The 28,000-nt window shown below is 47.3% G+C and overlaps 1 protein-coding gene across 2 annotated transcripts in view; it reads left to right on the plus strand.

Moving 5' to 3' along the window:
* LOC121535232 (zinc finger SWIM domain-containing protein 5) overlaps positions 1 to 28,000 on the plus strand; it is a 55,947-nt gene that overhangs the window by 21,612 nt on the left and 6,335 nt on the right. The window contains exons 2-9 of one of the 2 annotated variants that reach the window (XM_041842093.2): positions 20,420 to 20,776; positions 21,754 to 21,902; positions 21,998 to 22,148; positions 23,854 to 23,979; positions 24,717 to 24,893; positions 25,368 to 25,514; positions 25,798 to 25,935; positions 27,559 to 27,816. In XM_041842093.2, coding sequence (XP_041698027.1) covers positions 20,420 to 20,776; positions 21,754 to 21,902; positions 21,998 to 22,148; positions 23,854 to 23,979; positions 24,717 to 24,893; positions 25,368 to 25,514; positions 25,798 to 25,935; positions 27,559 to 27,816 — 1,503 coding nt within the window. Of the gene's footprint in view, positions 1 to 20,419; positions 20,777 to 21,753; positions 21,903 to 21,997; positions 22,149 to 23,853; positions 24,031 to 24,716; positions 24,894 to 25,367; positions 25,515 to 25,797; positions 25,936 to 27,558; positions 27,817 to 28,000 lie in introns of both variants that reach the window. The other variant, XM_041842092.2, reaches the window with a different exon arrangement.

Consider the following 28,000-nt stretch of genomic DNA (forward strand, 5'->3'; position numbering starts at 1 on the left):
CCTAGATGACCCCCCCCCCCAAACCCCCGGGCCCACTTAGCTGAGCCCCAGCCCAGCACCACCGCTGCCTCCTCCCCTTCTGTGATGAAGCTGGCTTTTCATTAATTTCTTATTATTTGGACGTGTATAACAGGATTAGTCTTAGTATTTGGGAGCCAGTGTAAAGAGAGGCGCTTCCCTCCTCCCACTGTAACAGTGAAGCTCCCTCCCGCAGACAATGGTTGAGACATTGGGCTTGCGTGCGTATGTGTGTAGCTGCTAAATGAGGCCAGGAACACAGTCCCAGTGTTAGGAGATAAGGAGGGATCTCCTGTGTATGTGTGCAGGCCAGATGGGACCTGTGCTGCCACAAACTCTCCTCCTTTCTTTAGGAGTGTGGGAGGAGACAAGCTTACTCTTTGGGCCAAGTCCAATCCTCCTTGCACGGCTTGGATACTAGCTCTCTGTGCTTGCCAGCTCCAACGCATACTTTTGGGATAGAGTACGTCAGTCTCTGCTTGTGGCTGGTTAGCCACAAGTTCAAAGAATAGGCCTACCTAGTAGACATACCGGGGACTGATAATGTAATTAACACTATGCAACCCAAATAGACGTGTAATGTCACCTATTTTTGGAGGGTGATTTGCACTTCTAGGGCTAAAGCTTATTCTTAGACGTTGGCCCGTTCTAAGAAGGCCTACTTAGATTCTCATTGTATGGGCTGAGGTGCTGAAGGGCTCAGCAGTAGGTAGGATAATCCTCCTCCAAAGCTATATGTCAGTGCTTGTCAGAGTCAGTGGTCTGACCATTACTCACCCTCCGTCCGTCTGTCTGTTCAGAGGGGGAGAGGTAGGATAACAAGGTGTGTAGGACATCTAAACTGGTTTTAGTTGGGCCTGTGGTATGATTTCGGTTTGTTTCCTAGAATGTGCGTGTGTGTAGGTCTGTGTCTTAAGTGTGTGAGCCAGGGTTGACCTGATTGCAGCAGATAGAGCCACTCCGTAGTCAACTATCCCACCTGCCTCTAATCTAGCGCTGTGGGCTGCTGGCCAGGTCTGGCAGGCAGCTGTAGCAAGCCCCTGTGTGGTTTTGATGTCAGCACATCTGAAGTGTCAGGTACTGCAGAGGCTAATGAAACCCAGTCTGGGTACCGCTGCCTGCTCCATGCCTCCCAATGCCTGGCACGGGGAAAGAGCAGCCAATTAATAGCTACAGCAACACCTTGTTACTGGAGCATGAGGCTAACTGACTGTCTGCCATGGTGCCTGGTGGAGAGATTGGCTGAGCTGAGATTATCTTTACTGTGTTTTCACAAAGGAGTTTGGGTCAAAATACTGAAAACATTGTGTTGTGTTGCAAGGTAGTTTAGAATGGTGCACTGCACACTGTACGTTGTTATTCTGTTGTATTTCCTCCTGTATCGGTGTGTTTCTCTCATTCCTATCCCAGTCATGGCCTGTCAGTGTCATGGCCCTATTGGTTCTCTGTGTAGAGGGGTTGTGTTGCCAGCCGTCTCCTATAGCCCACTAGAGAGCAACCCTTCACCTTCCTTAACCTCCGACTAGTGATGATTGAATTGCCCTCACCCCCTGATACATGACAGACTAGAACACTGCCTCTTGTCTCTCTCTCCCTCCCTCTCTACTTAACATTTCTCTTTCTTCTTTTTCTTCTTTGTATTGTAATGCCAGATCTTGGCTCAGTGCCCAGTTTCATCCATTGACGTCTCCCTCCCTGCTCTGTCCAAAGTCCAAACTCTCCTCTCGCTGCTGCTGTGGCGAGGGAGGCAGCATGCCTCGTTGGAATGCAAGCATGCACATTCCTACACACACACACACACACACACACACACACACACACACACACACACACACACACACACACACACACACACACACACACACACACACACACACACACACACACACACCCCAGCCCAGGAGACACCCACCCACCACCCACCCAACCAGTGCCCTGGCAGCTCTGTGGGTCATTGTGTTTGGCACGTGGCCCTGGGTAGGGGGGTGTCCCACCACCCTGCATCCCCTCTTCCCCCTGCCTGACTCCACTGGTCCCTTGCAGACAGCTCCTGCTGAGTAAGGAATGGAGCCTCTCTTTTGTTCTGTCTGTCTGTCTGTCTGTCTGTAGTCAGGCTAAACTGATAGGCAGCTACCGCCACTGCTATGACCATGCCCATCATTTTATATTCTGGAGGGCTGTGGGGGGGGGACAATCACTTTCATTACCACGCTCCTCCATACCCCATGTGGTGTGGGAGTTCATCCCTCCCCCTTAAACAAATTCAAAATGTTCTTCAACAATCCATAAGTCAATTATGTTTTTGAGAAATACCAGACTTTTAATCTAGTTGTGGGATCAACCTTTTCTCCCTCATTTCACATAGTAACCCTACCCTGGCTCTCCTCTCCAGGTGATATGTCTGAACAGACAGAAAATCTGTTCAAGATGGAGCTTCCTGGCATTCGTTACCCCACAGCATAAAGGGGTTTCACAATCTACATTCACGACATTCGTGAGCATAGTCCTCTACTCACAGTGTGTGTGTGTGGTGTGTTTCATTGCCTGGTGCTGGTAGTGTGTTGTAGTACTATTAGCTGTGTTTTGTTGTAACTGGAGTGGCCAGTGTTTGTCTAACAGCCTGCCAGGTCCTGGTCTGAGGTTTAAAAACGTACATTTTTAACTAAGGGGCAGCTAGCCAGCCCAGAGCCCAAACGAGAGCCTTTGTTTTGCCTATTCCTCCTAAAAAACGAATAATGAAAAACATCCTCACTTCTCACAAGGAAGGAAAATAAGAAAAGGTTTATTTGAGTGAGGACCCTTGAAAACTTTTCTGTACCTGGAGATTTGTTGCTGTATTGCCCAGCTAACAGCTAACTCAATCATGGACGGACAGTGACGTGTGCCAAGTCAGGCGGGTCCAGCTGGCACACATTTGTTGTTAGCATTCACTGTCTTTTTGTGATGGCAATGACCTTGATGTGAGGAGGGAAGCAGGGACTGGGAGGAGGTGAACAGAACAGCCTGTATTGTAACTAAGCCGTGTTGATGAGATGAGCCACTGTGGTTTAAGGCACCGGAAGGAAACCACTTTGCCACTGTCAGAAGCTAGTTAAGGTTATTACTAGTTACTAGTCCTCAGCCAGCTTAAGTATTTTAAAAAAAAGAGGATGAGCACTAGTAATAGCCTAACCTTTCAATAACCTGAAAGTCCTCAGCCTTTGTGATGCCACTTCCTTTGGAGTTAGCTTATGTCTGTGTGACACTGGCTGGAAAACGTCTCCATCCACTGCAGTATGATTGCTATGGGTCTTTAAGCACAGAAGGTTATTACATGCTAAAGAGACAGAATGTCAGGAGAAAAGTTGAACTATTTCATTATTCAGTGGAGAGGAGGCGGGTTCAAGCCAACTCAGAGGAGTTGATTGGTTGGCTGTCTCTCTGTGCGGTGTCCTCTGGTAGGTGAGGCACTTTAACCAGTCTGGAGTGCTGCTTTATGAATATTCACCCCAGCATCCCTTGTGACCAAAGCAGTGTTTAAATCTACATAATTTGTCTAAGTGCCTTTCAGAAGGCTTTTTCCTTTCTGTTGCTCTCCGGAAAAGGAGCCATGCTTATTAATCAAGCTCTCTTTGTGAGCGAAGGCTACGGCTGGTCCAAAAGCTACTCAAATGCTCCCGCTGGATGAAGCCAAAGGCCATTTTTAAAGCACTTGTATCAATGTCCCTTCTCTTCAGCTTAAATGAGATACTTTTGGTCATGTAGTGTATGTGGACACCTGCTCGTCGAACATCTCATGCCAAAATCATGGGCATTAATATGGAGTTGCTTCCCCTTTTGCTGCTATAACAGCCTCCACTCTTCTGGAAAGCATTTCCACTAGATGTTGGAACATTGCTGCTGGGACTTGCTTCCATCCAGCCACAAGAGCATTAGTGAGGTCGGGCATTGATGTTGGGTGATTAGGCCTGGCTCGCAGTCAGCGTTCCAATTCATCCCAAAGGTGTTCGATGGGGTTGAGATCAGGGCTCTGTGCAGGCCAGTCAAGTTCTTCCACGCCGATCTCAACAAAACATTTCTGTATGGACCTCGCTTTGTGCACGGGGGCATTGTCATGCTGAAACAGGAAAGGGCCTTCCCCAAACTGTTGCCACAAAGTTGGAAGCACAGAATGGCCTAGAATGTCATTGTATGCTGTAGCGTTAGGATTTCCCTTCACTGGAACTAAGGGGCCTAGCATGAACCATGAAAAACAGACCCAGACCATTATTCCTCCTCCACCAAACTTTACAGTTGGCACTATGCATTGGGGCAGGTAGCGTTCTCCTGGCATCCGCCAAACCCAGATTCGTCCATCGGACTGCAAGATGGTGAAGTGTGATTCATCACTCCTGAGAACGTGTTTCCACTGCTCCAGAGTCCAGCTTTACACCACTCCAGCCGACACTTGGCATTGCACATGGTGATCTTAGGCTTGTGTGCGGCTGCTCGGCCATGGAAACCCATTTCATGAAGCTCCCAACGAACAGTTCTTGTGCTGACGTTGCTTCCAGAGGCAGTTTGGGGCTTCAACACTCAGCGGTCCCGTTCTGTGAGCTTGTGTGGCCTACCACTTTGCGGCTGAGCCGTTGTTGCTCCTAGACGTTTCCACTTCACAATAACAGCACTTACAGTTGACCGGGGCAGCTCTAGCAGAGCAGAAATTTGACGAACTGACTTGTTGGAAAGGTGGCATCCTATGACAGTGCCACGTTGAAAGTCACTGAGCTCTTCAGTACGGGCCATTCTACTGCCAATATTTGTCTATGGAGATTGCATGGCTGTGTGCTTAATTTTATTAACCTGTCAGCAATGGGTGTGGCTGAAATGGCCGAATCCACTAATTTGCAGGTGTGTCCACATACTTTTGTGTACATTGGAGAATGGGTGGAGAGAATAGAGAACGGTAGGTGCTGGATGTGTGTAGTGAAGTGCATATTTTAATTACTCAAATTATAAAGCACTAGTTCTAGCTTGTCTAATGATAGATGCTTCAGGATCTCTCCCTCCCTCCCTCCCTCCCTCCCACACTGCAGCATGACACACACTGCTCAGCTCTTGGATTTCCACACTGGCCATGCTTGTTTTAACTGGCACCCATTGTCTACACATCCAGAATTGTAAAGCTTGCATCGTTGTTGGTTTAGTCTGAAGTTGGCTTTCTCCACTGGTCTATCTGGTCTGTTGTTTTTGGGGTGTGCCTATAAATACAGGCATCGCAGCCTAATGGGCACTGAATGCATACCACCCCCTGACTCTCTGATCTGCCACCCCGATGACATGGCTTCTGTCTGCCGTGAATGGAGCGCCATGGAAAGCCTCTATTTACCCATAGATATAGCCTACAATGTAGAGCCGTCTATGTGGGAAGAGAAGGAAAGAGTAAGTAGAACATACCTCCCAGGCAACATACCTCCCAACACTCGTATCATGGCTCAGGCTCACATGCTCTGTGGGTATTGTGAGGTTCCTCATCCATGTCTCATGGACTTTTGTTCACAATGTTTTCTGAATGTTGGGTCAGTATGAAAATAGGGAAATCGAGGGAAAGATTCAACAGAACTTTGTAGATGGACACAAAGGTAGACGGAGAATTCTCTGTCTGTCTCCATGCAGGCTAGTTTCTACTAATGACCGTCCCTCTGTCTGTCTCCATGCAGGCTAGTTTCTACTAATGACCGTCCCTCTGTCTGTCTCCATGCAGGCTAGTTTCTACTAATGACCGTCCCTCTGTCTGTCTCCATGCAGGCTAGTTTCTACTAATGACCGTCCCTCTGTGTGGAGGGAATTTGGTACTTTAGAATGTTGGTCCGGCCGGTCCATTGAGTGGGCTGGCTTTATGTGTCCCTCAGCGCTTGCCTTAGAGGGGCTGTCACTGGTGAGCTGCTCTTTGCAGAGTGTCAGGGCCATGTGAATGAATCATGGCTGTCTAGGGATAGAGCCTTTTCTTTGTAAACACAGCAGAGCCAAAGTGCATTGTGTGGTATTGTTTACTGAGCCTTGCTTTTTATTCTGGCTGCATGTGTGAACGCTTGACATTGTTTGGTGCGCGCCTGAATGAGCTGGTGTCAGTTTTATCACATCCCCCAGGTTATTGAGTTCACTTGTTTTTGTGTTCTAAAATAAACTGACAACAGAGACAAATCCCCTGTTATAATCTTTATAATATGGACGCCACATGTTGTTTTCTGCCGAAGAGAGACTGATATTTCACTTACTGAAACTGGCGGCAAAGATGCAAGGTCGGTTTAGTGACTGGTGAATTACTGTTGAATTGTTGGAATGTTTCACCGCAGTGCTAGGTAACCGTGGGTGATTGTGTTCCGAGCGCCATCAATGCCTTTTGGCACCTATCTTATTTCTGTTCTCCTCCTTCTCTTTCTTTGCCATGCAGCATCTCAGTGGAAGCAGCAGTGGTTTCCAAGGCCCTGCTTCCAAGCTGACGCCTGCTAACCGCTGTTTAGGCTTTGTGGGCAACAATGGCAGGCCAGGCCCCTGCCTGAGGCCTAGACAGACCCGGCGAGAACAAAGGGCCCCTGTGAATCCTGGGCCCAGTGGGCAGCCGGTGCAGGGGGAATAAAGCAGGTCATAGTGAGATTAAGACTGCACTGTGTGCGTGTGGAGGGGAGCGGGGAGCGAGCGCATCATTGGGCTTTTTTCAGGGTGCATGCCAGCTCACAAGGCAAGGCAGTCCCCTGAAAGAAAGGGAGGGGTGAAAGAAGGCGGCCTAGAGAAGGGGGCAGACAATGGAGGAGGAAGGGAGGAGGGGGGAGAAGGGGAGGAGTGGTAATTAGAGATGCCGCCATTACATTGCCTTCGCTTCAGCTGATCTGAAGCCTGTCTTTACAGAACACAACACACCTTCAGGGTCCCAGGCAGCATCATAATGCATGCAAGACAAAGCTTCATATCATGCCCCATCCTTTGTGTCAGGCCCTCTGGTTTTGTCCTGGTCCATATGCTATGCTTGGCTTGATGAGCATTTTATGAAGTCGACCAGAAGCCCAATTGCAGATCGGTTATTTCTAGCTTGTTATTGGACCAATGGAGATGTCATCTCGCCTCAGCCGTACATTTGCTCTTAGCTGCCGCGTCATTATGGCGGTTATTGTGCGAGAGAAATGGTTTGACTTGTGGGGTGGGGGGAGGATGAGGTTTGAGTCCCGACAAGCTCACAGTATCTTTAGACTTTCTAAGCTTCTTATAAGTTTCTTGTCCTTCCTTGAAGTTTCCTTTGTTTTTGTTTGTTTCCATCTGAGACTGGTTTACAACTGAAGGTAAATAAGTTATGCTAGAAATTGTGATTATATACTGAGTGTGCAAAACATTAGGAACAATGCTCTTTTCATGACAAAGATTGACCAGGTGAAAACTGATCCCTTATTGATGTCAGCTGTTAAATCCACTTCAATCAGTGTAGATGAAGGGGAGGAAACTGGTTAAAGTGTGGGAAGCATTGGAGTCAACATGGGCCAGCATTCCTGTGGAACGCTTTTAACACCTTGTAGAGTCCATGCCCCGATGATTTGAGGCTGTTCTGAGGGCAAAAGGGGGGTGTTCATAATGTTTTGTACACACAAATGTTTTACTTTGTGCTTTGTCAACAGAGCAAATGTTAACATCAGAGCCTGTTTCTGTCTTTAGTCACTTGCCATTCTTTGCACATTTTCACATTGGTGACGGGCAACATTTTGCTTTTGTGAGTAGTTATATGAAAGACCGTGCTTCAAGAAGAAACACGCCTCAAAAGAGGCATTGTGCCGCCCTGACTGCCCCTTGTCAATCACAACAAGACGGTGGCAGATGGTTTGGTGCGTGCTTGTATAGTAAACAGGAACCCTTACATTTTAAGGGCACACATGACAAAAGGCCAACGTGCCTTAAAAGATGAGTGATCCAGTGTTAGATGGGTGCTTTAGGGACCATTCTGTAGAGACTGGAGAGACTATAGGCGGTTGATATGAGCATCGTGGCAGGGTAGTGTTGAGGGGCTGAGCTGGCCTGATCTAACAGTAATTGGGGGATAAATGCAGCTTTGTGACCTTTGGGAGCTGTCAGCTTCTCTTCTGGCCCCTCAGCTAGCCGCTAACCCGCTAACCGCAGCTCCTTCCCTCCACACACAAGGCCAAAGCACAATGTGAGGCACGCAAACAAAGGCTGCAAAACACCAGATCTCTATCCTTTATTTATTTGGCCTTGGGTAAGAGGTTTGCTCACACACAGAGGAGGGAGGAGAAGGCTGGCCAGTTTATGTACACACCACCAAGGCCCCGTAAGAGCTGTACTGTGTATTGATTGGAATAACCCAGGTGTTTGTTTGCAAGGAACATTGGATATACTGCATTTTTTCCCCGTTTGCGCTCTGCCTGCACATTGCACAGCGCCATTCAAGGGGAATTCAATTTACCCTCCACACACAAGGAACCTTCACTGTTGTTGCCCCACTACAACGTCTTGACTTGGTTGGGGAAAGGGTTTGAATATATGCTTTCTCAACACTGCTTTTAGTATGGCAGCCATGAAGACCTTGAACCAAAATAACAATGAGGGGATATCCCCCTCCCATTCTGTTGGGCTCGTCGTTGAAGAGCTGACTTTCTTGAGCAGGACATCTGTATGTACTTACGGCCCATCCCAACGTGCTACTATTCATCTTCTCCTTTCTCTCTTGCTCTCACATTTCTCTCTTGCTCTCATATTTATCTCTTGCTCTCATATTTATCTCTTCCTCTAAGACTTCTCTCCTGCCTGTATCTATGAATGATCAGCAGTAGAATAAAGAGACTTCAGCCAGGTCTGGTTTGCATCAGGTGCTAAATTATTGTTTTGATCTTCCCAAGTGCTGCGTTGTTAGCTAATGCTCCCCCCACACACCACCAACCCAACGACTAGTCTACAAGCTCAGTACACATCACAAGGTAATTGGAAATTGGCTGAGGCATCTTATCATAGATTTCCATAGATGCCAGTGTTTAAGGGACGCCCAGTGAAAGGAAGTTGATTAAACTCCCCTCCTTTATTCCATGCAGTATAATTCAAGTGAATCAGAAATAAATTGAATATGATCATGACAAATGTTATTATTAACCTTTTTTTTATCAGGGTGTCATATTGAGACCAAGTGTCTTTTTCAATGAGCCCTGCACAATACAAACACACACATCAATACAAAACACAATCAAATACTTAAATTACAAAACATGATCATAAAAAACGAACACAATCTTCACTTAGAGCATTCCCCACAAATGGCTCCCAGTGCTGGGGCCATGATGGTGCTGTTGGGAAATCACAAATGAATCAATCAGGCCTTTATCTGATCAGTGGGGCCGGGGTCTTGTGTGACGCTGAATGTGTGTGTCTGTACATATGCATGCATGTTGTGTGGAGATAGACGGGTGGGGGGCAGGGGTGGCTGTGTTAACCTCCTTGCTGCTGGAACAGATGGAAGATGGGCTGGGGTAGACTGGGCTGGGTAGAGAGAGGGGGGTCCTAGGCTGTACTGTGTGTGCTGTGTTGGCCCTGCCCCATCTCCCTGCCTGCCTGCCATACAGATCTCTAGCTCAGCCTCCACGGCTGATTAGAGGTTAATGGTTTAAGAGTAGGGAGGGACTGCCCTCTGATTGGTTGGCGGGTCCCGCGTGGGCGGGCCGGCAGAGTGGCAGATGGTGCAGACCCAGTGAGTGGAGCGGGGAGGGAGGACATACATATGCACACACACTCTACACACACGTATGTATGGTGGTATTACAAATGTTGTATTTTAGATAGTGGTGTAAAGTTATATCTACGGTTTTGTTGTATTTTTGTTTTTGCCTTAATTTGTTTGGACCCCAGGAAGAGTTGCCTTGGCAGTAGGTAATGGGGATCCTTAATAAATACAAATACAACTGAGGGGGTTCTCTCGCTCTCCTGTCATCTTCTATCCTCCTCTCTCTCGTTCCCTTCTATGGAAGGCCTACGCGTTTAACCCCAACCTCACCACTGCATCCAGCGAGCAGCCATCGTTGCAGTAGACAGATGGTTGGTGGGCTCAGCAGAGTAAATGAGTCTAAAAGCCCAGGCTAGCCCAGGCTACAGACTGAGGGAGCTGCATTAGCAGCATCCCCCTCAGATTAATTATTATGACTATTAGACACTGCAGCATACGGATCAATGAGCTGATCCCAGACGTCTCAATGTCTTACTGCCTAACTCCGCCTAGATCCTACTCAGACATATCAGGACTCGTTTTACCTATAAAGGTGTAAACCAAGTGGCTTGGGATGGATGGATGGATAGATGGATGGATAGATGGATAGATGGATGGATGGATGGATGGATGGATAGATGGATGGATGGGATAAAGTGTAGAGTAAGATGAATGAAAGGAACCCCCTCCCTCCCCTGGCTCAGTCATATTGTTCATGTAGCATCCATGTAGGCTGCGTCCATCCAAGCTCCTCCCCCACAGCACAGCTCTTCCCCAGGGGCATACAGCCATGTGCTTCTGCTGAGGATCAAATCAGCTTTGTGGAGGCTGGCAGCGCTCCCAGAACCATACATTAATTTCACCATTGTTAGAAATTCATCTATTTAGGGGCTTTACCCACCCGGCCCCTCGATTACAACAGTACCGAAAAAAACAAAGAAAAATAAAATTCTATATCGAATTGTGTTGCTGTGATGGTTTTGCATATCTCTGTCATAATGAACAAAGCCAGTGTGGTGAGAAGGGTAGGGACCTCTAAGGTGTGATGTCACTGTCCCAGTACTGTTCTGGAGAAGAGAAAAGGGAGGTTCAGCTGCTTCCAAGGACCTCTTACTGTAGTTAGTGCTGCAGTGACTAGGGCGACCCTGGCCCGGTCTCTGACGGAGGCCTCACATGTTTTTCTATAGCCACTTCTCTGCTGTTTTGGTCCGGCCCGCACAAGCTTGTATACATGAAACATTATGCCACATGGTCCCTCCTCCTCCACCTTCTTCCTCCTCATCCCTCCCCAACCTCCAAAATCAGCTGTCCTCCTCTATGCCTGGCTGGCCATGGCATCCTGCTTGGGACTCTTCTAGGAGACAATTGAGAGTTGTCACAGAGTGTGCAGAGTGACAGTCTGATCCATATTAGCAGTGGCAGTGTGTTGATTACTACTCCCTGACTGACTGACTGACCGACTGACCAATGCAGCAGCGTCTTGCCTTGTGACTGAACTGACACCTCCACTCCTTTTGCTGACGACACCCAGACCCTCCTCCTCAGGACACACACACACACACACCTCGTCTAGAAGAGCATCAGTGTTTACAGGGTCTGGGCCAGGTACAGGAAGGACACACACACACACACACACAGTGCAGAACGAAGGAGGATTCAAAGAAGAGGGGGATTGCATTGCTCTCAGCTTCTAGAGAAAGACCGAAAAGAAAAGAGCAGCGGTAAGGGACGGCAGGATCACATTCAGCATCGCGGCCGGCCAACAAAAGACGGGCCGAGGGGGCGGGGGTTGGGGTGGCTAGGGGGAAACGGGAGCCCCTGGCTGAAAGGCGAGGAGGACCCTTCACGTCCATCAGCGGCAGATGTCTGGCTCTCTACTGAAGGGAGAACTGTGAAAGGAGATGAGGAGCCACCCTACCCTGCCTGCCCCTCATAACCCCAGCAGCAGGCTGTGGCACTGCAGCAACTGTCACATTCAGACACACACTGCAGCACAGATATGGGGCCTCCTGGTCATCACCCCCAGTACAGGCCCCTTACTGCAGTCTGCAGCCACTCGGCATACACTGACTGACCGCAGAGGTGAGAGAGGCCCCTGGGTCTAACTAATGACTCTGTAGAAGACCTGCATAGGTGACACATTGTAGTGGTACTCTACATATAGTTGTCAGGCCTTGTTTTTTCTAGTTAAAGAGACATCTTGATATGATTGTAAACCCATGCACGTCTCTTCTTGTGCAACTGCCAAAGACAATGATGGGCGTCAGCCGTATTCTACGTACGCGTTTCAATTCATAAGATCACGTTTGTTCTGTAAACAAAACCTTTCAGTGCAGCAGTTCTTTCCTCTCATCAGCTCTCTGGAGGCTAGATCCCATCTCTTCAGAGCTGTAAAACAGTAGAGAGTTAAAACACATTAGTCACCCCCTCTCGCTCGTCTGTGTCATCTACTCCGATGTTGTTCACTCTGATGGCTCACTGTTACATCAAACTGAACTGCCATAGAGCATGGTGATGAGCATTAACAGAGTTGACATGAGGGATGTAGCTCAGTTGGTAGAGCATGGCGTTTGCAACGCCAGGGTTGTGGGTTCGATTCCCACAGGGGGCCAGTATAAAAAAATAATGTATGCACTCACTAACTGTAAGTCGCTCTGGATAAGAGCGTCTGCTAAATGACTAAAATGTAAAATGGGTGACATGTCAACTCTGTTAGTAACAGAGATGACTCGTTTTTACCTTATTGTCTCTGGTGGGTTCCTTAGGATTGTTGGAATGTTTAATTATAGGTTGCTAATATTATTAGGTAGGTTAAGGTTATGACATACATACGTACTGTAGGTTTGCTGTGAAATAACTCAAATCCTTACAACAACATGAGAACTATCATTCTCCATTTGAATCTGCTCATCTGCTGAAAAACACAGATTATCAGAAAGAATAGTATCCCACATCTTACTAGTTAACTACTTTGTTCACTACTTTGTTCCCTTGTTTCTGTCACATTGATATACAGCACCAGTTTTACAACACTGCCTTGAAAATAGACAAGAGCATACTTGTACAGTACAATATTTGATTGCCGATGCCTCGAAGAAAAATGTATGCAGTAAACACAAGTCCGCCATTTTCTCCACCACAAGGTTTCCATGCATCGTTGTCTTTCACCAAATTCACATTGAACTCTGCATTGTGCTGCAAGTAATTTGCAACACATAGGGGTAGCCCCTTTCCTTTTCTTTTATCAAAATGAAAACAGACATCACCATAAACTCCCCTTAATCAGATGGGCCTGTGGTTTTGGCTCTGCCTGAAAGGGCTTGGCAGTAAATTGGACGTTGGATTTCTTTCCCCAGAGGAAAAAAAAGAACTGGGTAAGAGGGGGGCTAGTTTCTCAGAAGAACTCGTCTGGAAAAGCCTTTTGTGGGATTTGGTAAGAGGACGACAGGCTTTACTCATGCTTATTAGGCACCCCTGTCTCACTACTCTAACCCTAGAATGAATTTTGTGTGTGTGTGTGTGTTTGTGTGTTAGGCATTCCAGGTCTGTTACAGTTCACTTGCTATGGTAGCAGTGCTCTTCTGCCGCCAGACAGACAGGACCCCATTTGGTGATAATTAGCTTAGCCTCGGCTTGCTGAGCTCACTAAGTTTTTATTTTTTTTAAATATAATCATCTATGGTGTGTTAGTGTGTGTAGTGTACCCTCTGTTCTGTGTGTACTATGGGTAGCCAGGTATGCTACCATAGCCATGCAGCCAGTGAGCATAGAAATGAAATGAGTAGAGTGTGTTTAAGGTCAGGAAACTCTCTCTCTCTCTCGAATTCAATTTAAGGGCTTTATTGGCAAAGTGAAATAAACAATAAAAAATTAACAGTAAACATTACACTCACAAAAGTTCCTAAATAAAGACATTTCAAGTGTCATTATGTCTATATCAAATCAAATTGTATTTGTCACATGCACAGAATACAACAGGTTTAGACCTTACAGTGAAATGCTTACTTACAAGCCCTTAACCAAGAATGCGGTTTTAAGAAAGAATACCCCCCAAAGAAAATGCTAATAGTCTGGGTAGCCATTTGATTAGATGTTCAGGAGTCTTATTGCTTTGGGGTAGAAGCTGTTTAGAAGCCTCTTGGACCTAGACTCCGGTACCGCTTGCCGTGCGGTAGCAGAGCGAACAGTCTATGAGTAGGGTGGTTGGAGTCTTTGACAATTTTTAGGGCCTTCCTCTGTCACCGCCTGGTATAGAGGTCCTGGATGGCAGGAAGCTTGGCCCCAGTGATGTACTGGGCCATACGCACTACTCTCTGTAGTGCCTTGCGGTCGGAGACCGAGCAGTTGCCAGATCAGGCAGTGATGCAACCAGTCAGGATGCTCTAGATGGTGCAGCTGTAGAACCTTTTGAGGATCTGAGGACCCATGCCAAATCTTTTCAGTCTCCTGAGGGGGAATAGGTTTTGTCGTGCCCTCTTCATGACTGTCTTGGTGTGCTTGGACCATGTTAGTTTGTTGTTGATGTGGACACCAAGGAACTTGAAGCTCTTAACCTGTAGTCCACGATCATCTCCTTTGTCTTGATCACATTGAGGGAGAGGTTGTTGTCCTGGCACCACACGGCCAGGTCTCTGGCCTCCTCCCTATAGGCTGTCTCATCTTTGTCGGTGATCAGGCCTACCACTGTTGTGTCATCGGCAAACTTAATGATGGTGTTGGAGTCGTGCCTGGCCATGCAGTCATGAGTGAACAGCGAGTACAGGAGGGGACTGCGCACGCACCCCTGAGGGGCCCCCGTGTTGAGGATCAGCGTTGCGGATGTGTTGTTACCTACCCTTACCACCTGGGGGCGGCCCGTCAGGAAGTCCAGGGTCCAGTTGCAGAGGGCGATGTTTAGTCCCAGGGTCCTTAGCTTGGTGATGAGCTTTGAGGGCACTATGGTGTTGAACGCTGAGTTGTAGTCAATGAATAGCATTCTCACATACAGTATCTCACAAAAGTGAGTACACCCCTCATATTTTTGTAAATATTTGAGTACATCTTTTCATGTGACAACACTGAAGAAATGACACTTTGCTACAATGTAAAGTAGTGAGTGTACAGCTTGTATAACAGTGTAAATTTGCTGTCCCCTCAAAATAACACAACACACAGCCATTAATGTCTAAACCGCTGGCAACAAAAGTGAGTACACCCCTAAGTGAAAATGTCCAAATTGGGCCCAAAGTGTCAATATTTTGTGTGGCCACCATCATTTTCCAGCACTGCCTTAACTCTCTTGGGCATGGAGTTCACCAGAACTTCACAGGTTGCCACTGGAGTCGTCTTCCACTCCTCCACACCATCACGGAGCTGGTGGATGTTAGAGACCTTGCACTCCTCCACCTTCCATTTGAGGATGCCCCACAGATGCTCAATAGGGTTTAGGTCTGGAGACATGCTTGGCCAGTCCATCACCTTTACCCTCAGCTTCTTTAGCAAGGCAGTGGTCGTCTTGGAGGTGTGTTTGGGGTCGTTATCATGTTGGAATACTGCCCTGTGGCCCAGTCTCCGAAGGGAGGGGATCATGCTCTGCTTCAGTATGTCACAGTACCTGTTGGCATTCATGGTTCCCTCAATGAACTGTAGCTCCCCAGTGCCGGCAGCACTCATGCAGCCCCAGACCATGACACTCCCACCACCATGCTTGACTGTAGGTAAGACACACTTGTCTTTGTACTCCTCACCTGGTTGCTGCCACACACGCTTGACACCATCTGAACCAAATAAGTTTATCTTGGTCTCATCAGACCACAGGACATAGTTCCAGTAATCCATGTCCTTAGTCTGCTTGTCATCAGCAAACTGTTTGCGGGCTTTCTTGTGCATCATCTTTAGAAGAGGCTTCCTTCTGGGACGACAGCCATGCATACCAATTTGATGCAGTGTGCGGCGTATGGTCTGAGCACTGACAGGCTGACCCCCCCACCCCTTTAACCTCTGCAGCAATGCTGGCAGCACTCATACGTCTATTTCCCAAAGACAACCTCTGGATATGACGCTGAGCACGTGCACTCAACTTCTTCGGTCGACCATGGCGAGGCCTGTTCTGAGTGGAACCTGTCCTGTTAAACCACTGTATGGTCTTGGCCACCGTGCTGCAGCTCAGTTTCAGGGTCTTGGCAATCTTCTTAAAGCCCAGGACATCTTTATGTAGAGCAACAATTATTTTTTGTGTGAGAGCGATGACACCAAATTTAACACACCTGCTCCCCATTCACACCTGAGACCTTGTAACACTAACGAGTCACATGACACGGGGAGGGAAAATGGCTAATTGGGCCCAATTTGGACATTTTCACTTAGGGGTGTACTCACTTTTGTTGCCAGCGGTTTAGACATGAATGGCTGTGTGTTGAGTTATTTTGAGGGGACAGCACATTTACACTGTTATACAAGCTGTACACTCACTACTTTACATTGTAGCAAAGTGTCATTTCTTCAGTGTTGTCACATGAAAAGATATACTCAAATATTTACAAACATGTGAGGGGTGTACTCACTTTTGTGAGATACTGTAGGTGTTCCTTTTGTCCAGGTGTGAAAGGGCAGTGTGGAGTGCACTAGAAATTGCATCATCTGTGGATATGTTTGGGCGGTATGCAAATTGGAGTGGGTCTAGGGTTTCTGGGATAATGGTGTTGATGTGAGCTATGACAAGCCTTTCAAAGCACTTCATGGCTACAGACGTGAGTGCTACGGGTTAGTAGTCATTTAGGCAGGTTACCTTAGTGTTCTTGGGCACAGGGACTATGGTGGTCTGCTTGAAACATGTTGGTATTACAGACTCAGACAGGGTGAGGTTGAAAATGTCAGTGAAGACACTTGCCAGTTGGTCAGCGCATGCTCGGAGTACAAATCCTGGTAATCCGTCTGGCCCTGCGGCCTTGTGAATGTTGACCTGTTTAAAGGTCTTACTCACGTCGGCTATGGAGAGCGTGATCACACAGTCGTCCGGAACAGCTGATGCTCTCATGCATGTTTCAGTGTTACTTGCCTCGAAGCGAGCATAGAAGTAATTTAGCTCGTCTGGTAGGCTCGTGTCACTGGGCAGCTCGCGGCTGTGCTTCCCTTTGTAGTCTGTAATAGTTTGCAAGCCCTGCCACATCCGACGAGCGTCGGAGCCGGTGTAGTACGATTCGATCTTAGTCCTGTATTGACGCTTTGCCTGTTTGATGGTTCGTCGGAGGGCATAGTGGGATTTCTTATAACCTTCCGTGTTAGAGTCCCGCTCCTTGAAAGCAGCAGCTCTACCCTTTAGCTCAGTGCGGATGTTGCCTGTAATCCATGGCTTCTGGTTGGGGTATGTACGTACAGTCACTGTGGGGACGACGTCATCGATGCACTTATTGATGAAGCCAGTGACTGTGGTGTACTCCTCAATGCCATCGGAAGAATCCCGGAACATATTCCAGTCTGTGCTAGCAAAACATTCCTGTAGCTTAGCATCTGCTTCATCTGACCACTTTTTTTTATTGACCGCGTCACTGGTGCTTCCTGCTTTAGTTTTTACTTGTAAGCAGGAATCAGGAAGATAGAATTATGGTCAGATTTGCCAAATGGAGGGCGAGGGAGAGCTTTGTACACGTCTCTGTGTGTGGAGTAAAGGTGGTCTAGAGTTTTTTTCCCTTTGGTTGCACATTTAACATGCTGGTAGAAATGAGGTAAAACAGATTAAAGTTTCCCTGCATTAAAAGTCCCCGGCCACTAGGAGCACCGCCTCTGGATTAGCGTTTTCCTGTTTGCTTATGGCCGAATACAGCTCATTGAATGCGGTCTTAGTGCCAGCATCGGTTTGTGGTGGTAAATAGACAGCTACGAAGAATATAGATGAAAACTCTCTTGGTAGATAGTGTGGTCTACAGCTTATCATGAGATACTCTACCTCAGGCGAGCAAAACCTTGAGACTTCCTTAGATATCGTGCACCAGCTGTTGTTTACAAATATACATAGACCGCCACCCCTTGTCTTACCAGTGGCTGCTGTTCTATCCTGCCGATACAGTGTAAAACCCGCCAGCTGTATGTTATTCATGTCGTCGTTCAGCCACGACTCGGTGAAACATAAAATATTACAGTTTTTAATGTGCCGTTGGTAGGATATATGTGCTTTTAGTTCGTCCACTTTATTATCCAGCGATTGTACGTTGGCCAATAGTACCGATGGCAAGGGTAGATTAGCCACTCGTCGCCGCCTCCATATCAAGCACCCCGATCTCCTTCCGTGATATCTCCATCTCTTTATCCTGCGAATGACTGGGATGAGGGCCCTGTCGAGTGTCTAGAGCAAATCCCTCTCGTCCGACTCATTAAAGAAAAATGATTAGTCCAGTTCAAGGTGAGTAATCGTTGTTCTGATGTCCAGAAGCTCTTTTCGGTCATAGCAGTAACATTATCTACAAAATAAGTTACAAACAACGTGAAAAAACTAACAAAATAGCACGGTTGGTTAAGAGTCCATAAAATGGCAGCCATCCCCTCCGGGCGCCATATTTATCATTACAGTGTTGTAATGATGTGCAAATAGTTAAAGTAAAAAAGGGAAAATAAATAAACATAAATATAGGTTGTATTTACAATGGTGTTTGTTCTTCACTGGTTGCCGTTTTCTTGTGGCAACAGGTCACACATCTTGCTGCTGTGATTGCACACTGGTATTTCACCAAATAGATATGGGAGTTTATCAAAATTGGATTTGTTTTCGAATTCTTTGTGGGTCTGCGTAATCTGAGGGAAATATGTGTCTCTAATATGGTCATACATTTGGCAGGAAGTTAGGAAGTGCAGCACAGTTTCCACCTCATTTTGTGGGCAGTGTGCACATAGCTTGTCTTCTCTTGAGAGCCAGGTCTGCCTTCGGCGGCCTTTCTCAATAGCAAGGCTATGCTCACTGAGTCTGTACATAGTCAAAGATATCCTTAATTTTGGGTCAGTCACAGTGGTCAGATATTCTGCCACTGTGTACTCTCTGTTAAGGGCCAAATAGCATTCAACTGCTGTTTTTTTTGTAAATTCTTTCCAATGTGTCAAGTAATTATCTTTTAGTTTTCTCATGATTTTGGTTGGGTCTAATTGTGTTGCTGTCCTGGGGCTCTGTGGGGTCTGTTTGTGTTTGTGAACAGAGCCTCAGGACCAGCTTGCTTAGGGGGCTCTTCTCCAGGTTCATTTCTCTGTAGGTGATGGCTTTGTTATGGAAGGTTTGGGAATCGCTTCCTTTTAGGTGGTTGTAGAATTTCACGGCTCTTTTCTGGATTTTTATCATTAGCGGGTATCGGCCTAATTCTGCTCCGCATGCATTATTTGGCATTTTACGTTGTACATTTTTGCAGAATTCTGCATGCGGAGTCTCAATTTGGTGTTTGTCCCATTTTGTGAATTCTTGGTTGGTGAGCGGACCCCAGACCCCACAATCATAAAGGGCAATGGGTTCTATAACTGATTTAAGTATTTTTTGCGAGATTCTAATTGGTATGTTGAATTTAATGTTCCTTTTGATGGCATAGAAGGCCCTTCTTGCCTTGTCTCTCAGATCGTTCACAGCTTTGTGGAAGTGACCTGTGGTACTGATTCTCTCTCTCTCTCTCTCTCTCTCTCTCTCTCTCTCTCTCTCTCTCTCTCTCTCTCTCTCTCTCTCTCTCTCTCTCTCTCTCTCTCTCTCTCTCTCTCTCTCTCTCTCTCTCTCTCTCTCTCTCTCTCTCTCTCTCTCTCTCTCTCTCTCTCTCTCTCTCTCTCTCTCTCTCTCTCTCTCTCTCTCTCTCTCTCTCTCTCTCTCTCTCTCTCTCTCTCTCTCCACTTCTCACATTCTAAATCTATGTAAATGTCTCTCTCCACCTGCCTCCCTCTCTCTCTCCCTCTGTGTATGTTATGTGTGACTGTAGCAGGCCTGGTTGCTATGGTTTGGTGTGATACTGTGTTATAGTGATCCATCTCTGTTCTCCCAGCCCCCTCTCTGGACCTCCCTCCGTCATTAATAATTTACCAGTCAAAGTGAGTTGCCAGACTTTCTATCGGACACACACTTCCCTTTCCCATCCCCCTGCTGCATGCGCTCCCTTTCTCCCTCCCTTTGCCCCTCACTGACCGAATGACTGACTTCAAGCCTCAAATATGTCACAATCTTGCAGGCAGGCAGGCAGTCAGGAGCATTTCCTGTGAAAATCTTTCATGTGGTCCAGACGCATTTAACTAGTATCAGCTTTCAACTTCACTATCTTATCTACTCCCTTTTTAGTTAAGTTAACTGATAAGATAATACAAACCGTTTCTTTTAGAGTCCCTTTATGAACTGTAATCTGCCCTCACTGTTTTATTATTGTAAGACCATTGTGTTACGTGGCTTGAACTTCTACCTTCCCTTGAACTGTTTGTTATACTGCTACCTCAATCCCAGAGTGCTTTATGGTAGATGAATTGTTTTCGTTGGTGCTCGCTTTGTAAAGGTTAACTCTATCACATATTACTACGCAGGATTCTTTCTATGGGTTTGTGGGTACGTTGCCAGAAAGGTTTGATAACCCCTTCATTGCTCATGTGACTTTTAGGGTGCTGAGTCACAACTATCTTTCATCTGAGCTAAAGGGGAAGATGTGAAATCACAGCAGTCATTTAAATGTTGATCAAGTCTGCTGACACCAGTCTTCTCTGTCTCTCCAGGGTTCCACCTCAGTGGCACGGTCATGGAGCCCGCCTCCCAGTCGGAGCCTGAGGTCACCCACAAGGTGGCCATCAGCTTCGACCGCTGCAAGATCACCTCGGTCACCTGCGGCTGTGGCAACCGCGACATCTTCTACTGCGCCCACGTGGTAGCGCTGTCCCTGTACCGCATCAGGAAGCCGGAGCAGGTCAAGCTGCGGCTGCCCATCTCAGAGACCCTGTTCCAGATGAACAGAGACCAGCTACAGAAGCTGGTGCAGTACCTCATCACAGCCCACCACACAGAGGTGCTGCCCACCGCCCAGAAACTGGCCGACGAGATCCTGTCATCCAACTCTGAGATCAACCAGGTCCATGGTAAGAAAGACACACACCACCAAGACATCAGTTGTTGGACATAACATAAGGTCGCTGTGTTCAAATTTGGTGAACAGTTTGTTCACGTTTAGCACAGGTGTTTAGACCTAGAACAACAGGGTTTCAGAGCTTATAGGGCCTACAAGTCACAAGATGGCCACATATTGTGCTTCACCCAGAGCCTCTGCTAGTCCCTTACACTCCTTAGTTTCTACCCCAACCATCCTCTGGTGGGCTTGAACAGCAAGGTGTGCCCAGTCTGACAGAGCCCTGATTTGCAGTACCAAAGCAGCAACGAGGACTCAGAGGCTTCAAACAGCCTGTTTGATGTCCGTCTCCCAGCCTGCTGGTGCTTTGCATTTCTGAAAGTCTGAAAAAGAGTCAAACGAAGAAGAAAGTCAGTCAGACACCGAGCCAACGTTCTAACATTCCTAACTACTCTAGCTCGGCATGAAACCCCCTGTTATCCCCCTAGTCTGAAAAACAGAGGAACTCTGCAGTCTGCTATCTCTCCACATCACTCTCTAAATATTTACCCACCCCAGCCTCTTAACAAAGAAGTCCATCTCCCAGTCTACAGGTTTTGTTGCTATGGGGAGTCAGTGAGTTGAAGTGGGAGCCCCCTTGACAATGCTATGAGTTGAGGCTTTCATTGTGGAATGTGAACATTCGGATGCAACAGTGCCTTGGCAGGACTTCAGTTGGTAGTTCTAGGCAGATCAAATGGGTGTTGGGGCTACCTATAGGACGCCTACGCACCTAGGGGTCACACTCTGTTCCTGTTCTTTAGGTGTTTGCTTAATTAGAAAAATATTGAACAAACTCCTGCTTTGATGTCTTATATGGGGTTAGTTTTGAGATGTGTTTGACAGTTTGTGATTATTGATATAAGGCATGCTTTTGGAGCCTAGCTTTTGGTTATTATGTGTTTCATTAGTCCTTGGTCTGACATTGTCTCTTTCTGTTTGTGTTCCCAGGGGCCCCGGACCCCACGGCAGGGGCCAGCATCGATGACGACAACTGCTGGCACCTGGACGAGGAGCAGGTCAGGGAGCAGGTCAAACTGTTCCTGTCTCAGGGAGGGTACTACGGCTCCGGGAAGCAGCTCAACTCCATGTTCGCCAAGGTACGCCTGTCTGTCTGTCTGTCTGTCTGCATGAACATTCAGTATCAAAATCAATCCCGGATGACTTACTGTATATTAATGAATGTTTTCTGTAGGTGCGGGAGATGCTGCGGATGCGCGACTCTAACGGTGCCAGGATGTTGACCCTGATCACGGAACAGTTCATGGCCGACCCTCGCCTCTCTCTGTGGAGGCAGCAGGGGACTGGCATGACAGACAAGTGCCGGCAGCTATGGGATGAATTGGGTAAGTCCCTCTCACTTTCTTAAATGTACAGTGTAGAGCTCCAATTCACACAGAACACAGTTCTAGATGATTATGAGCGGCTATTAGTGCCTATGTTGTGCGTTATAATGCATTGCAGAAGGCTATACAGGCATACATAATGCATTATGAAGAGGGTATTCATAGGGAGTGTAACTGACCAACTGTCTCATTGCTGCTTGGATATTATTGATTTGCTTCAGTTTAAACCCTTGTCCAAAGCGCTGTGTTTCGTTCACAGTTGGTTCACAGCAGGTACTGAAACACAGCTGGAAATCCTTGCTGCTCAAAGAGCAATTCCAAACGGAATGTGGCCTCACCACATCGATCAGCACAGCTATGTAACTATTACCTATCTGGAAAGCCACCGTGATACACGTAATGTCAGGTATCTCTCTCTGCTGTGTGTGTGTGTACACTGTGACCTGCCCGTTAAAGCCCCATGCATACGGCCATATCAGTGGATCAGTCAGTCAGTGGGTGACTGTGCAGCAGTCCAGCAGTGCATACATAATGGCCAAGCACTCGCCTCGATTGGGATTGCATGAAAAAGGGCTCAATGGGGTTTTCAACCTCCCTGGTATTGATTGGAGCATTTAAAGGGGTCGCTGACTGCACACTACACAACCCGAGGAGGTTAATTGGAGAGCAACAGCAGAGCAGAGAGAGGTTTGCTGTGCCTCTCCACCTCAGGATGAACCCCGGCTCAGGGGTTATGTTTAGTTACTGGGGAGCGACAGGACAGGGCTCTCTGATTGGCTAGGACTGCCACAGGCTGTCAGCATGATCACCAAAGTGCCCAATCAAAGGTGGTGTTGTTGGAGGGTTTAAAGCAACCGTGCTGCACTCTAATGGGCTGTTAGTGCCAGAAGCGGTCGGTGTGATCAGGAGTGAGCACCCTAACAGAGCTCTGAAACAAGGGTTTAAAAGGAAGCAAACAGAAGGGGGTGAATTCTGGTCATTTATTACCTGGTGATAGGGTAGTGAAAGGAACTGAACTAGTTTAACCCTCACATTCCTTAGGCTATACTAAAGACCTGCCAAATTTCCCAATATACCCTGTGCCTTTGTTGAAAAAATTTGACTTTAATACAGTCCAACCTGGGTTACAAATTACTTTAGGACTCTATGCCGGATTAAAAATGCTTTCTGTATTGTATAGGTCCTCGACTCCTCACTCCTCCATACCCAAATATACATTAACATAGGAGAACTAACTGCTGTTGTGGATCCTCCTCCATACCCAAATATACATTAACATAGGAGAACTAACTGCTGTTGTGGATCCTCCTCCATACCCAAATATACATTAACATAGGAGAACTAACTGCTGTTGTGGATCCTCCTCCATACCCAAATATACATTAACATAGGAGAACTAACTGCTGTTATGGATCTTCCTCCATACCCAAATTAACATTAACATAGGAGACCTCTGTAGTTCAGCTGGTAGAGCACGGCGCTTGTAACGCCAAGGTAGTGGGTTCGATCCCCGGGACCACCCATACACAAAAATGTATGCACGCATGACTGTAAGTCGCTTTGGATAAAAGCGTCTGCTAAATGGCATATTATTATTATTTATTATATTATAACTGCTGTTATGGATCCTCCTCCATACCCAAATATTCAAACAATGGTTATTCCATCCATTGACCTTTGCCCTCTGACCTTTGTCCTTCTCCAGGTGCCCTGTGGGTGTGCATCGTGCTGAACCCGCACTGTAAGAGCGAGGAGAAGAGCGGCTGGCTGAAGCAGCTGAAGAAGTGGGGCGACATGGACATCTGTCCCCTGGAGGACGGCAACTACGGCAGTGAGTTGCCCAACATTACCAACGCTCTACCACAGAGCAACCTCGCCCAGGGTCAGTCACAGTCTGTAGCTATAACACACTGGTATACCTACACATAGGGTACTCACACACATACACACACTGGTATACCTACACATAAGGTACTCACACACATACACACACTGGTATACCTACACATAAGGTACTCACACACTGGTATACCTACACATAGGGTACTCACACACATACACACACTGGTATACCTACACATAAGGTACTCACACACATACACACACTGGTATACCTACACATAAGGTACTCACACACTGGTATACCTACACATAGGGTACTCACACACATACACACACTGGTATACCTACACATAAGGTACTCACACACTGGTATACCTACACATAGGGTACTCACACACATACACACACTGGTATACCTACACATAGGGTACTCACACACTGGCATACCTACACATAGGGTACTCATACACACACTGGTATACCTACACATAGGGTACTCACACACATACACACACTGGGCCTGTACACTTCCACTTGAGTTACAGCTACATCCCTTACCTATCCCAAACCATGGTTCTGATGCACTGTTTTTGTTGTCTTCAGATTTGGTTGTCTCTAGTAAAAGTAGTCAACCTGCTTGTGCTGTACTCAAAATATGACTGTAATAAACATAATTAGATGACAGTATTTTTCTAACTGTCTCCCTCCCTGTGTTCCCCCCTCCAGACTCCCTGGCCCGGCCCAGACGGACAGTGTTCAAGCGGGCCATGGAGGCCTGTAATCTCCACTGGCAGGACAGCCACCTGCAGAGGATCATCAGCTGTGAATACTACATGTCCCCAGCCTACCAGAGAGAAGGAGAGAGTCTGCTCTTCAACCCCCAGGGCCTGCCTCTATGGCTAGGTGAGAATTACACAACCAGATTTTATCTGGTCTGCACAGTACACACTCTTAGCGCTAGATGTTAAATGTTATATAAATTCAAGGTGGTATCGGAAGGCCACCTCAGTATATGTATTTAAACCATATACACAGACACACGCACATACACACACACACTGGCCCAGCTCCTGGCAGTTTAAGCTCTGCCATGATAGTGGTCAGTTTGTCCAGTCCCAGTGCTTGGGTTTGGGGATGGAATTTTCCTCTCTAAACACCACCAATGTTTAGTGTTATAAGCCTCCTTTAATTCCAGTTCCACTGAATCCTGGAGCTGGAGTAAGCAGGTTCTGGGGGAAGATTTGTCCACATTCTACAACTTAAGCCTGGGTATCAGAGTAGTGGGTTTCTTTCTGCTGAGTCTGCATCCTGCCTGCCAGCCTGCCTGGACGTTGTGTTGCTTTGTGCTGAGCCCGTGTCATGTGATTTGTGCCATAGATCACGTCCCCACGGCGTGTGCGCGGGTCGATGCCCTGCGTTCCCATGGTTACCCCCGCGAGGCGCTGCGGTTAGGCGTGGCCATCATCAACACCCTCCGGCTGCAGCAGCACCGCCAGCTGGACATCTACAAGCACCAAAAGAAAGGTAGCGCCCCCTGTCTGCCTGGAGACAGTTCACTGTTCTCATTAGTAGAGCCTCTGGGCCCTACATAACAGAATGAATGCATTTGATTTTATAATACGATGTACGGTATGTTGGTGTCTGATCTTGTTGTAACCTTGTTGTGTAGCCTATAATTGGGGCCCTGCGTTTTTATATGGTCAGGAAAATATCCTATCCCTACATAACCTGAATACTCTTCTAAGTTTGTTCATGTGATAAGATGTATGTATGACGGTGTCTGATCTGGTGTTCCTGTGTGTGCCAGAGCTGCTCCAGAGGGGGGTGACCAGCACTACTAACCTGGAGGGCTGGGTAGGACACCCCCTGGATCCCATCGGCTGTCTGTTCTGCACCCTCACTGAGACCTGCCGGGTGGAGGATGACAACGCTATGGACACTGGAGGTACGCATCTGGACAGGCCCAGGCAAATGGGGTCAGTCCAGTAACCATAACTGATCACCCATACAGTACAGTCCCATACAATTTGGCCCAGGCAAAGGCAACCAGCAACCATTTCACTCTACTTAAACCAGACTATATATATATGTATCAGTCAACTATCTCATGTTGTCCCAAAACTAATCAAGACCATCAGATGGTAAACTCACCCATTCAATCCAGTCCTCGTCTATCCAACCCCTCCACCCCCTCAGGGTCCTCTTGTAAACAGCCCTGAGATGAATGGCTGTGCCACAGAAAGGTCATCCTGTCCCAGCCCACACAGTGGTGGAAAATCAATCAACATTTGCATCGATACATTCTTTAGCCCAGCCAAACGGAGAGCAGGGATTTGGTACAGTCTATTGTGACAAACCTACAGGGAGGCATTGTGTGCTGGAACAATACTGGCAAGTGGTATGGTGATTTGGGCGTGAGCAAAGGACAGAGAGAGAGAGAGAGAGAGAGGGTGTGTGTGTGTTAGAGAGACCAAGAGAGGGAGCGATGGAGTGTGTGGCTTATGACTTATAGGGCCATCATCATCACAGTCCTTTGTTTGGTTCTGGTGAGTAGCTGTAAACATCTGGTATGGGGGCAGGACTTAACTTGAAATTCGGACCAATCAGGAAGCAGCTGTCCACAGTCTTTACACATCAGACCCAACAGCAGCAGCTGGCTAGCAGAGCCAGAGCCATAACAGTGGAGGGAGGGAAACATGGAGGCTAACTACTGTGGTTGCAGTATGAGAACTAACCCGGGCCGCCCAGGATTCCACATGGTTAAATCCACCTTGGCACTGATCTCACACAACAAATGGCAAAAAACCTAGAAGCCCGAGGCTTACGTCCACTCATATTAAACCCCCTTCACATGTAGTTAGCAACACCTACAGACAAAGAAATTCTATAGCATCTATCCAGTGTTGCCTAAAACATGTTTGTATATTGTATATTTTTGAAGTAGATACATACAGTATATTCGATGGGTACAGTACATAGACAGTGTAAATGGGTCAGAGAGGTCAAATGTACGAGAGGTCAAATATTTCTAGAGGTATGACAACAAAGCGGCGTGTTATTGAAAAGACAGCTCCTGGACGCTACATTGGAGAATAGAGGTTGTTTTGATCCAGCGGCATGAAGAGAAAATCCCCCCTCCCCCCGTAAAAAACAGGATTGTCGTAGGGAGGAAGGGATAATTTGCCAGGGGGGTTTAAGCGTAAGCCGCCCGTGGGTTGGATCTGAGTCCCTGTCAGCAGATGTTAGTGTTTTTCTTGGACCTCAGGGACACCTCTCTCTCTGGTGCTGCCTGGCATCCACAGCTGCCTGGGTGGGAGATGTGGAGCTAGCGAGAGGCTCCTGTCTGTGGCAGCTGCTTCCACACCCAGCACCTTTCAGGGATTTTCTTTCAAAACTTGGCAGCCATTTTGGATTAGTGTTAGCATCTAGCAATGTTTCATAATCATTGCAAATGAGAATTGGTTCTAATTGACCAAACAGTTTGAATGAAGGTTTAGTAAAGTAGAATGAAGTCTCACTTCCATGACCATCCATGTAAACTAAAAACCTCTCTTTGTCTCTTCTTCAGACTCTGGAGAGCCCAAGCCGCCAGTGTACCACCATGTGCCCGTGTGGGGTTGCCCGGATGGCGGGGAGTCCTACCTGGCGCTGGCCCTGGAGGTGGCGCTGATGGGCATGGGGCAGCAGAGGGTGATGCCGGAGGGCCTCTACGCCCAGGACAAGGTGTGTCGTAATGAGGAGCAGATCGTGGCCAAGCTGCAGGAGATGGAGCTGGATGATCTTCTGGTCCAGACGCTGAGGAAACAGGCTATCCTCCTACTGGAAGGTATGAAGGCCAGTTTTAGTTTTATTATTGTCCTCTGCTTGTCTCCTTTCATCGTCTATCTCTTCTCTGTTGCCTTCAATCTCCCTCACTCTTTGTCTCAGTTATCCTCCCTTGATGTCCCATTCTATTCTTTCACCCTCCATATCCCTCTCTCGATCTGCCCTGCTTGCGGCCTCACTCTGTT

Source organism: Coregonus clupeaformis, chromosome 21, assembly GCF_020615455.1.
Source record: "Coregonus clupeaformis isolate EN_2021a chromosome 21, ASM2061545v1, whole genome shotgun sequence".
Classification (NCBI taxonomy): Eukaryota; Metazoa; Chordata; class Actinopteri; order Salmoniformes; family Salmonidae; genus Coregonus; species Coregonus clupeaformis.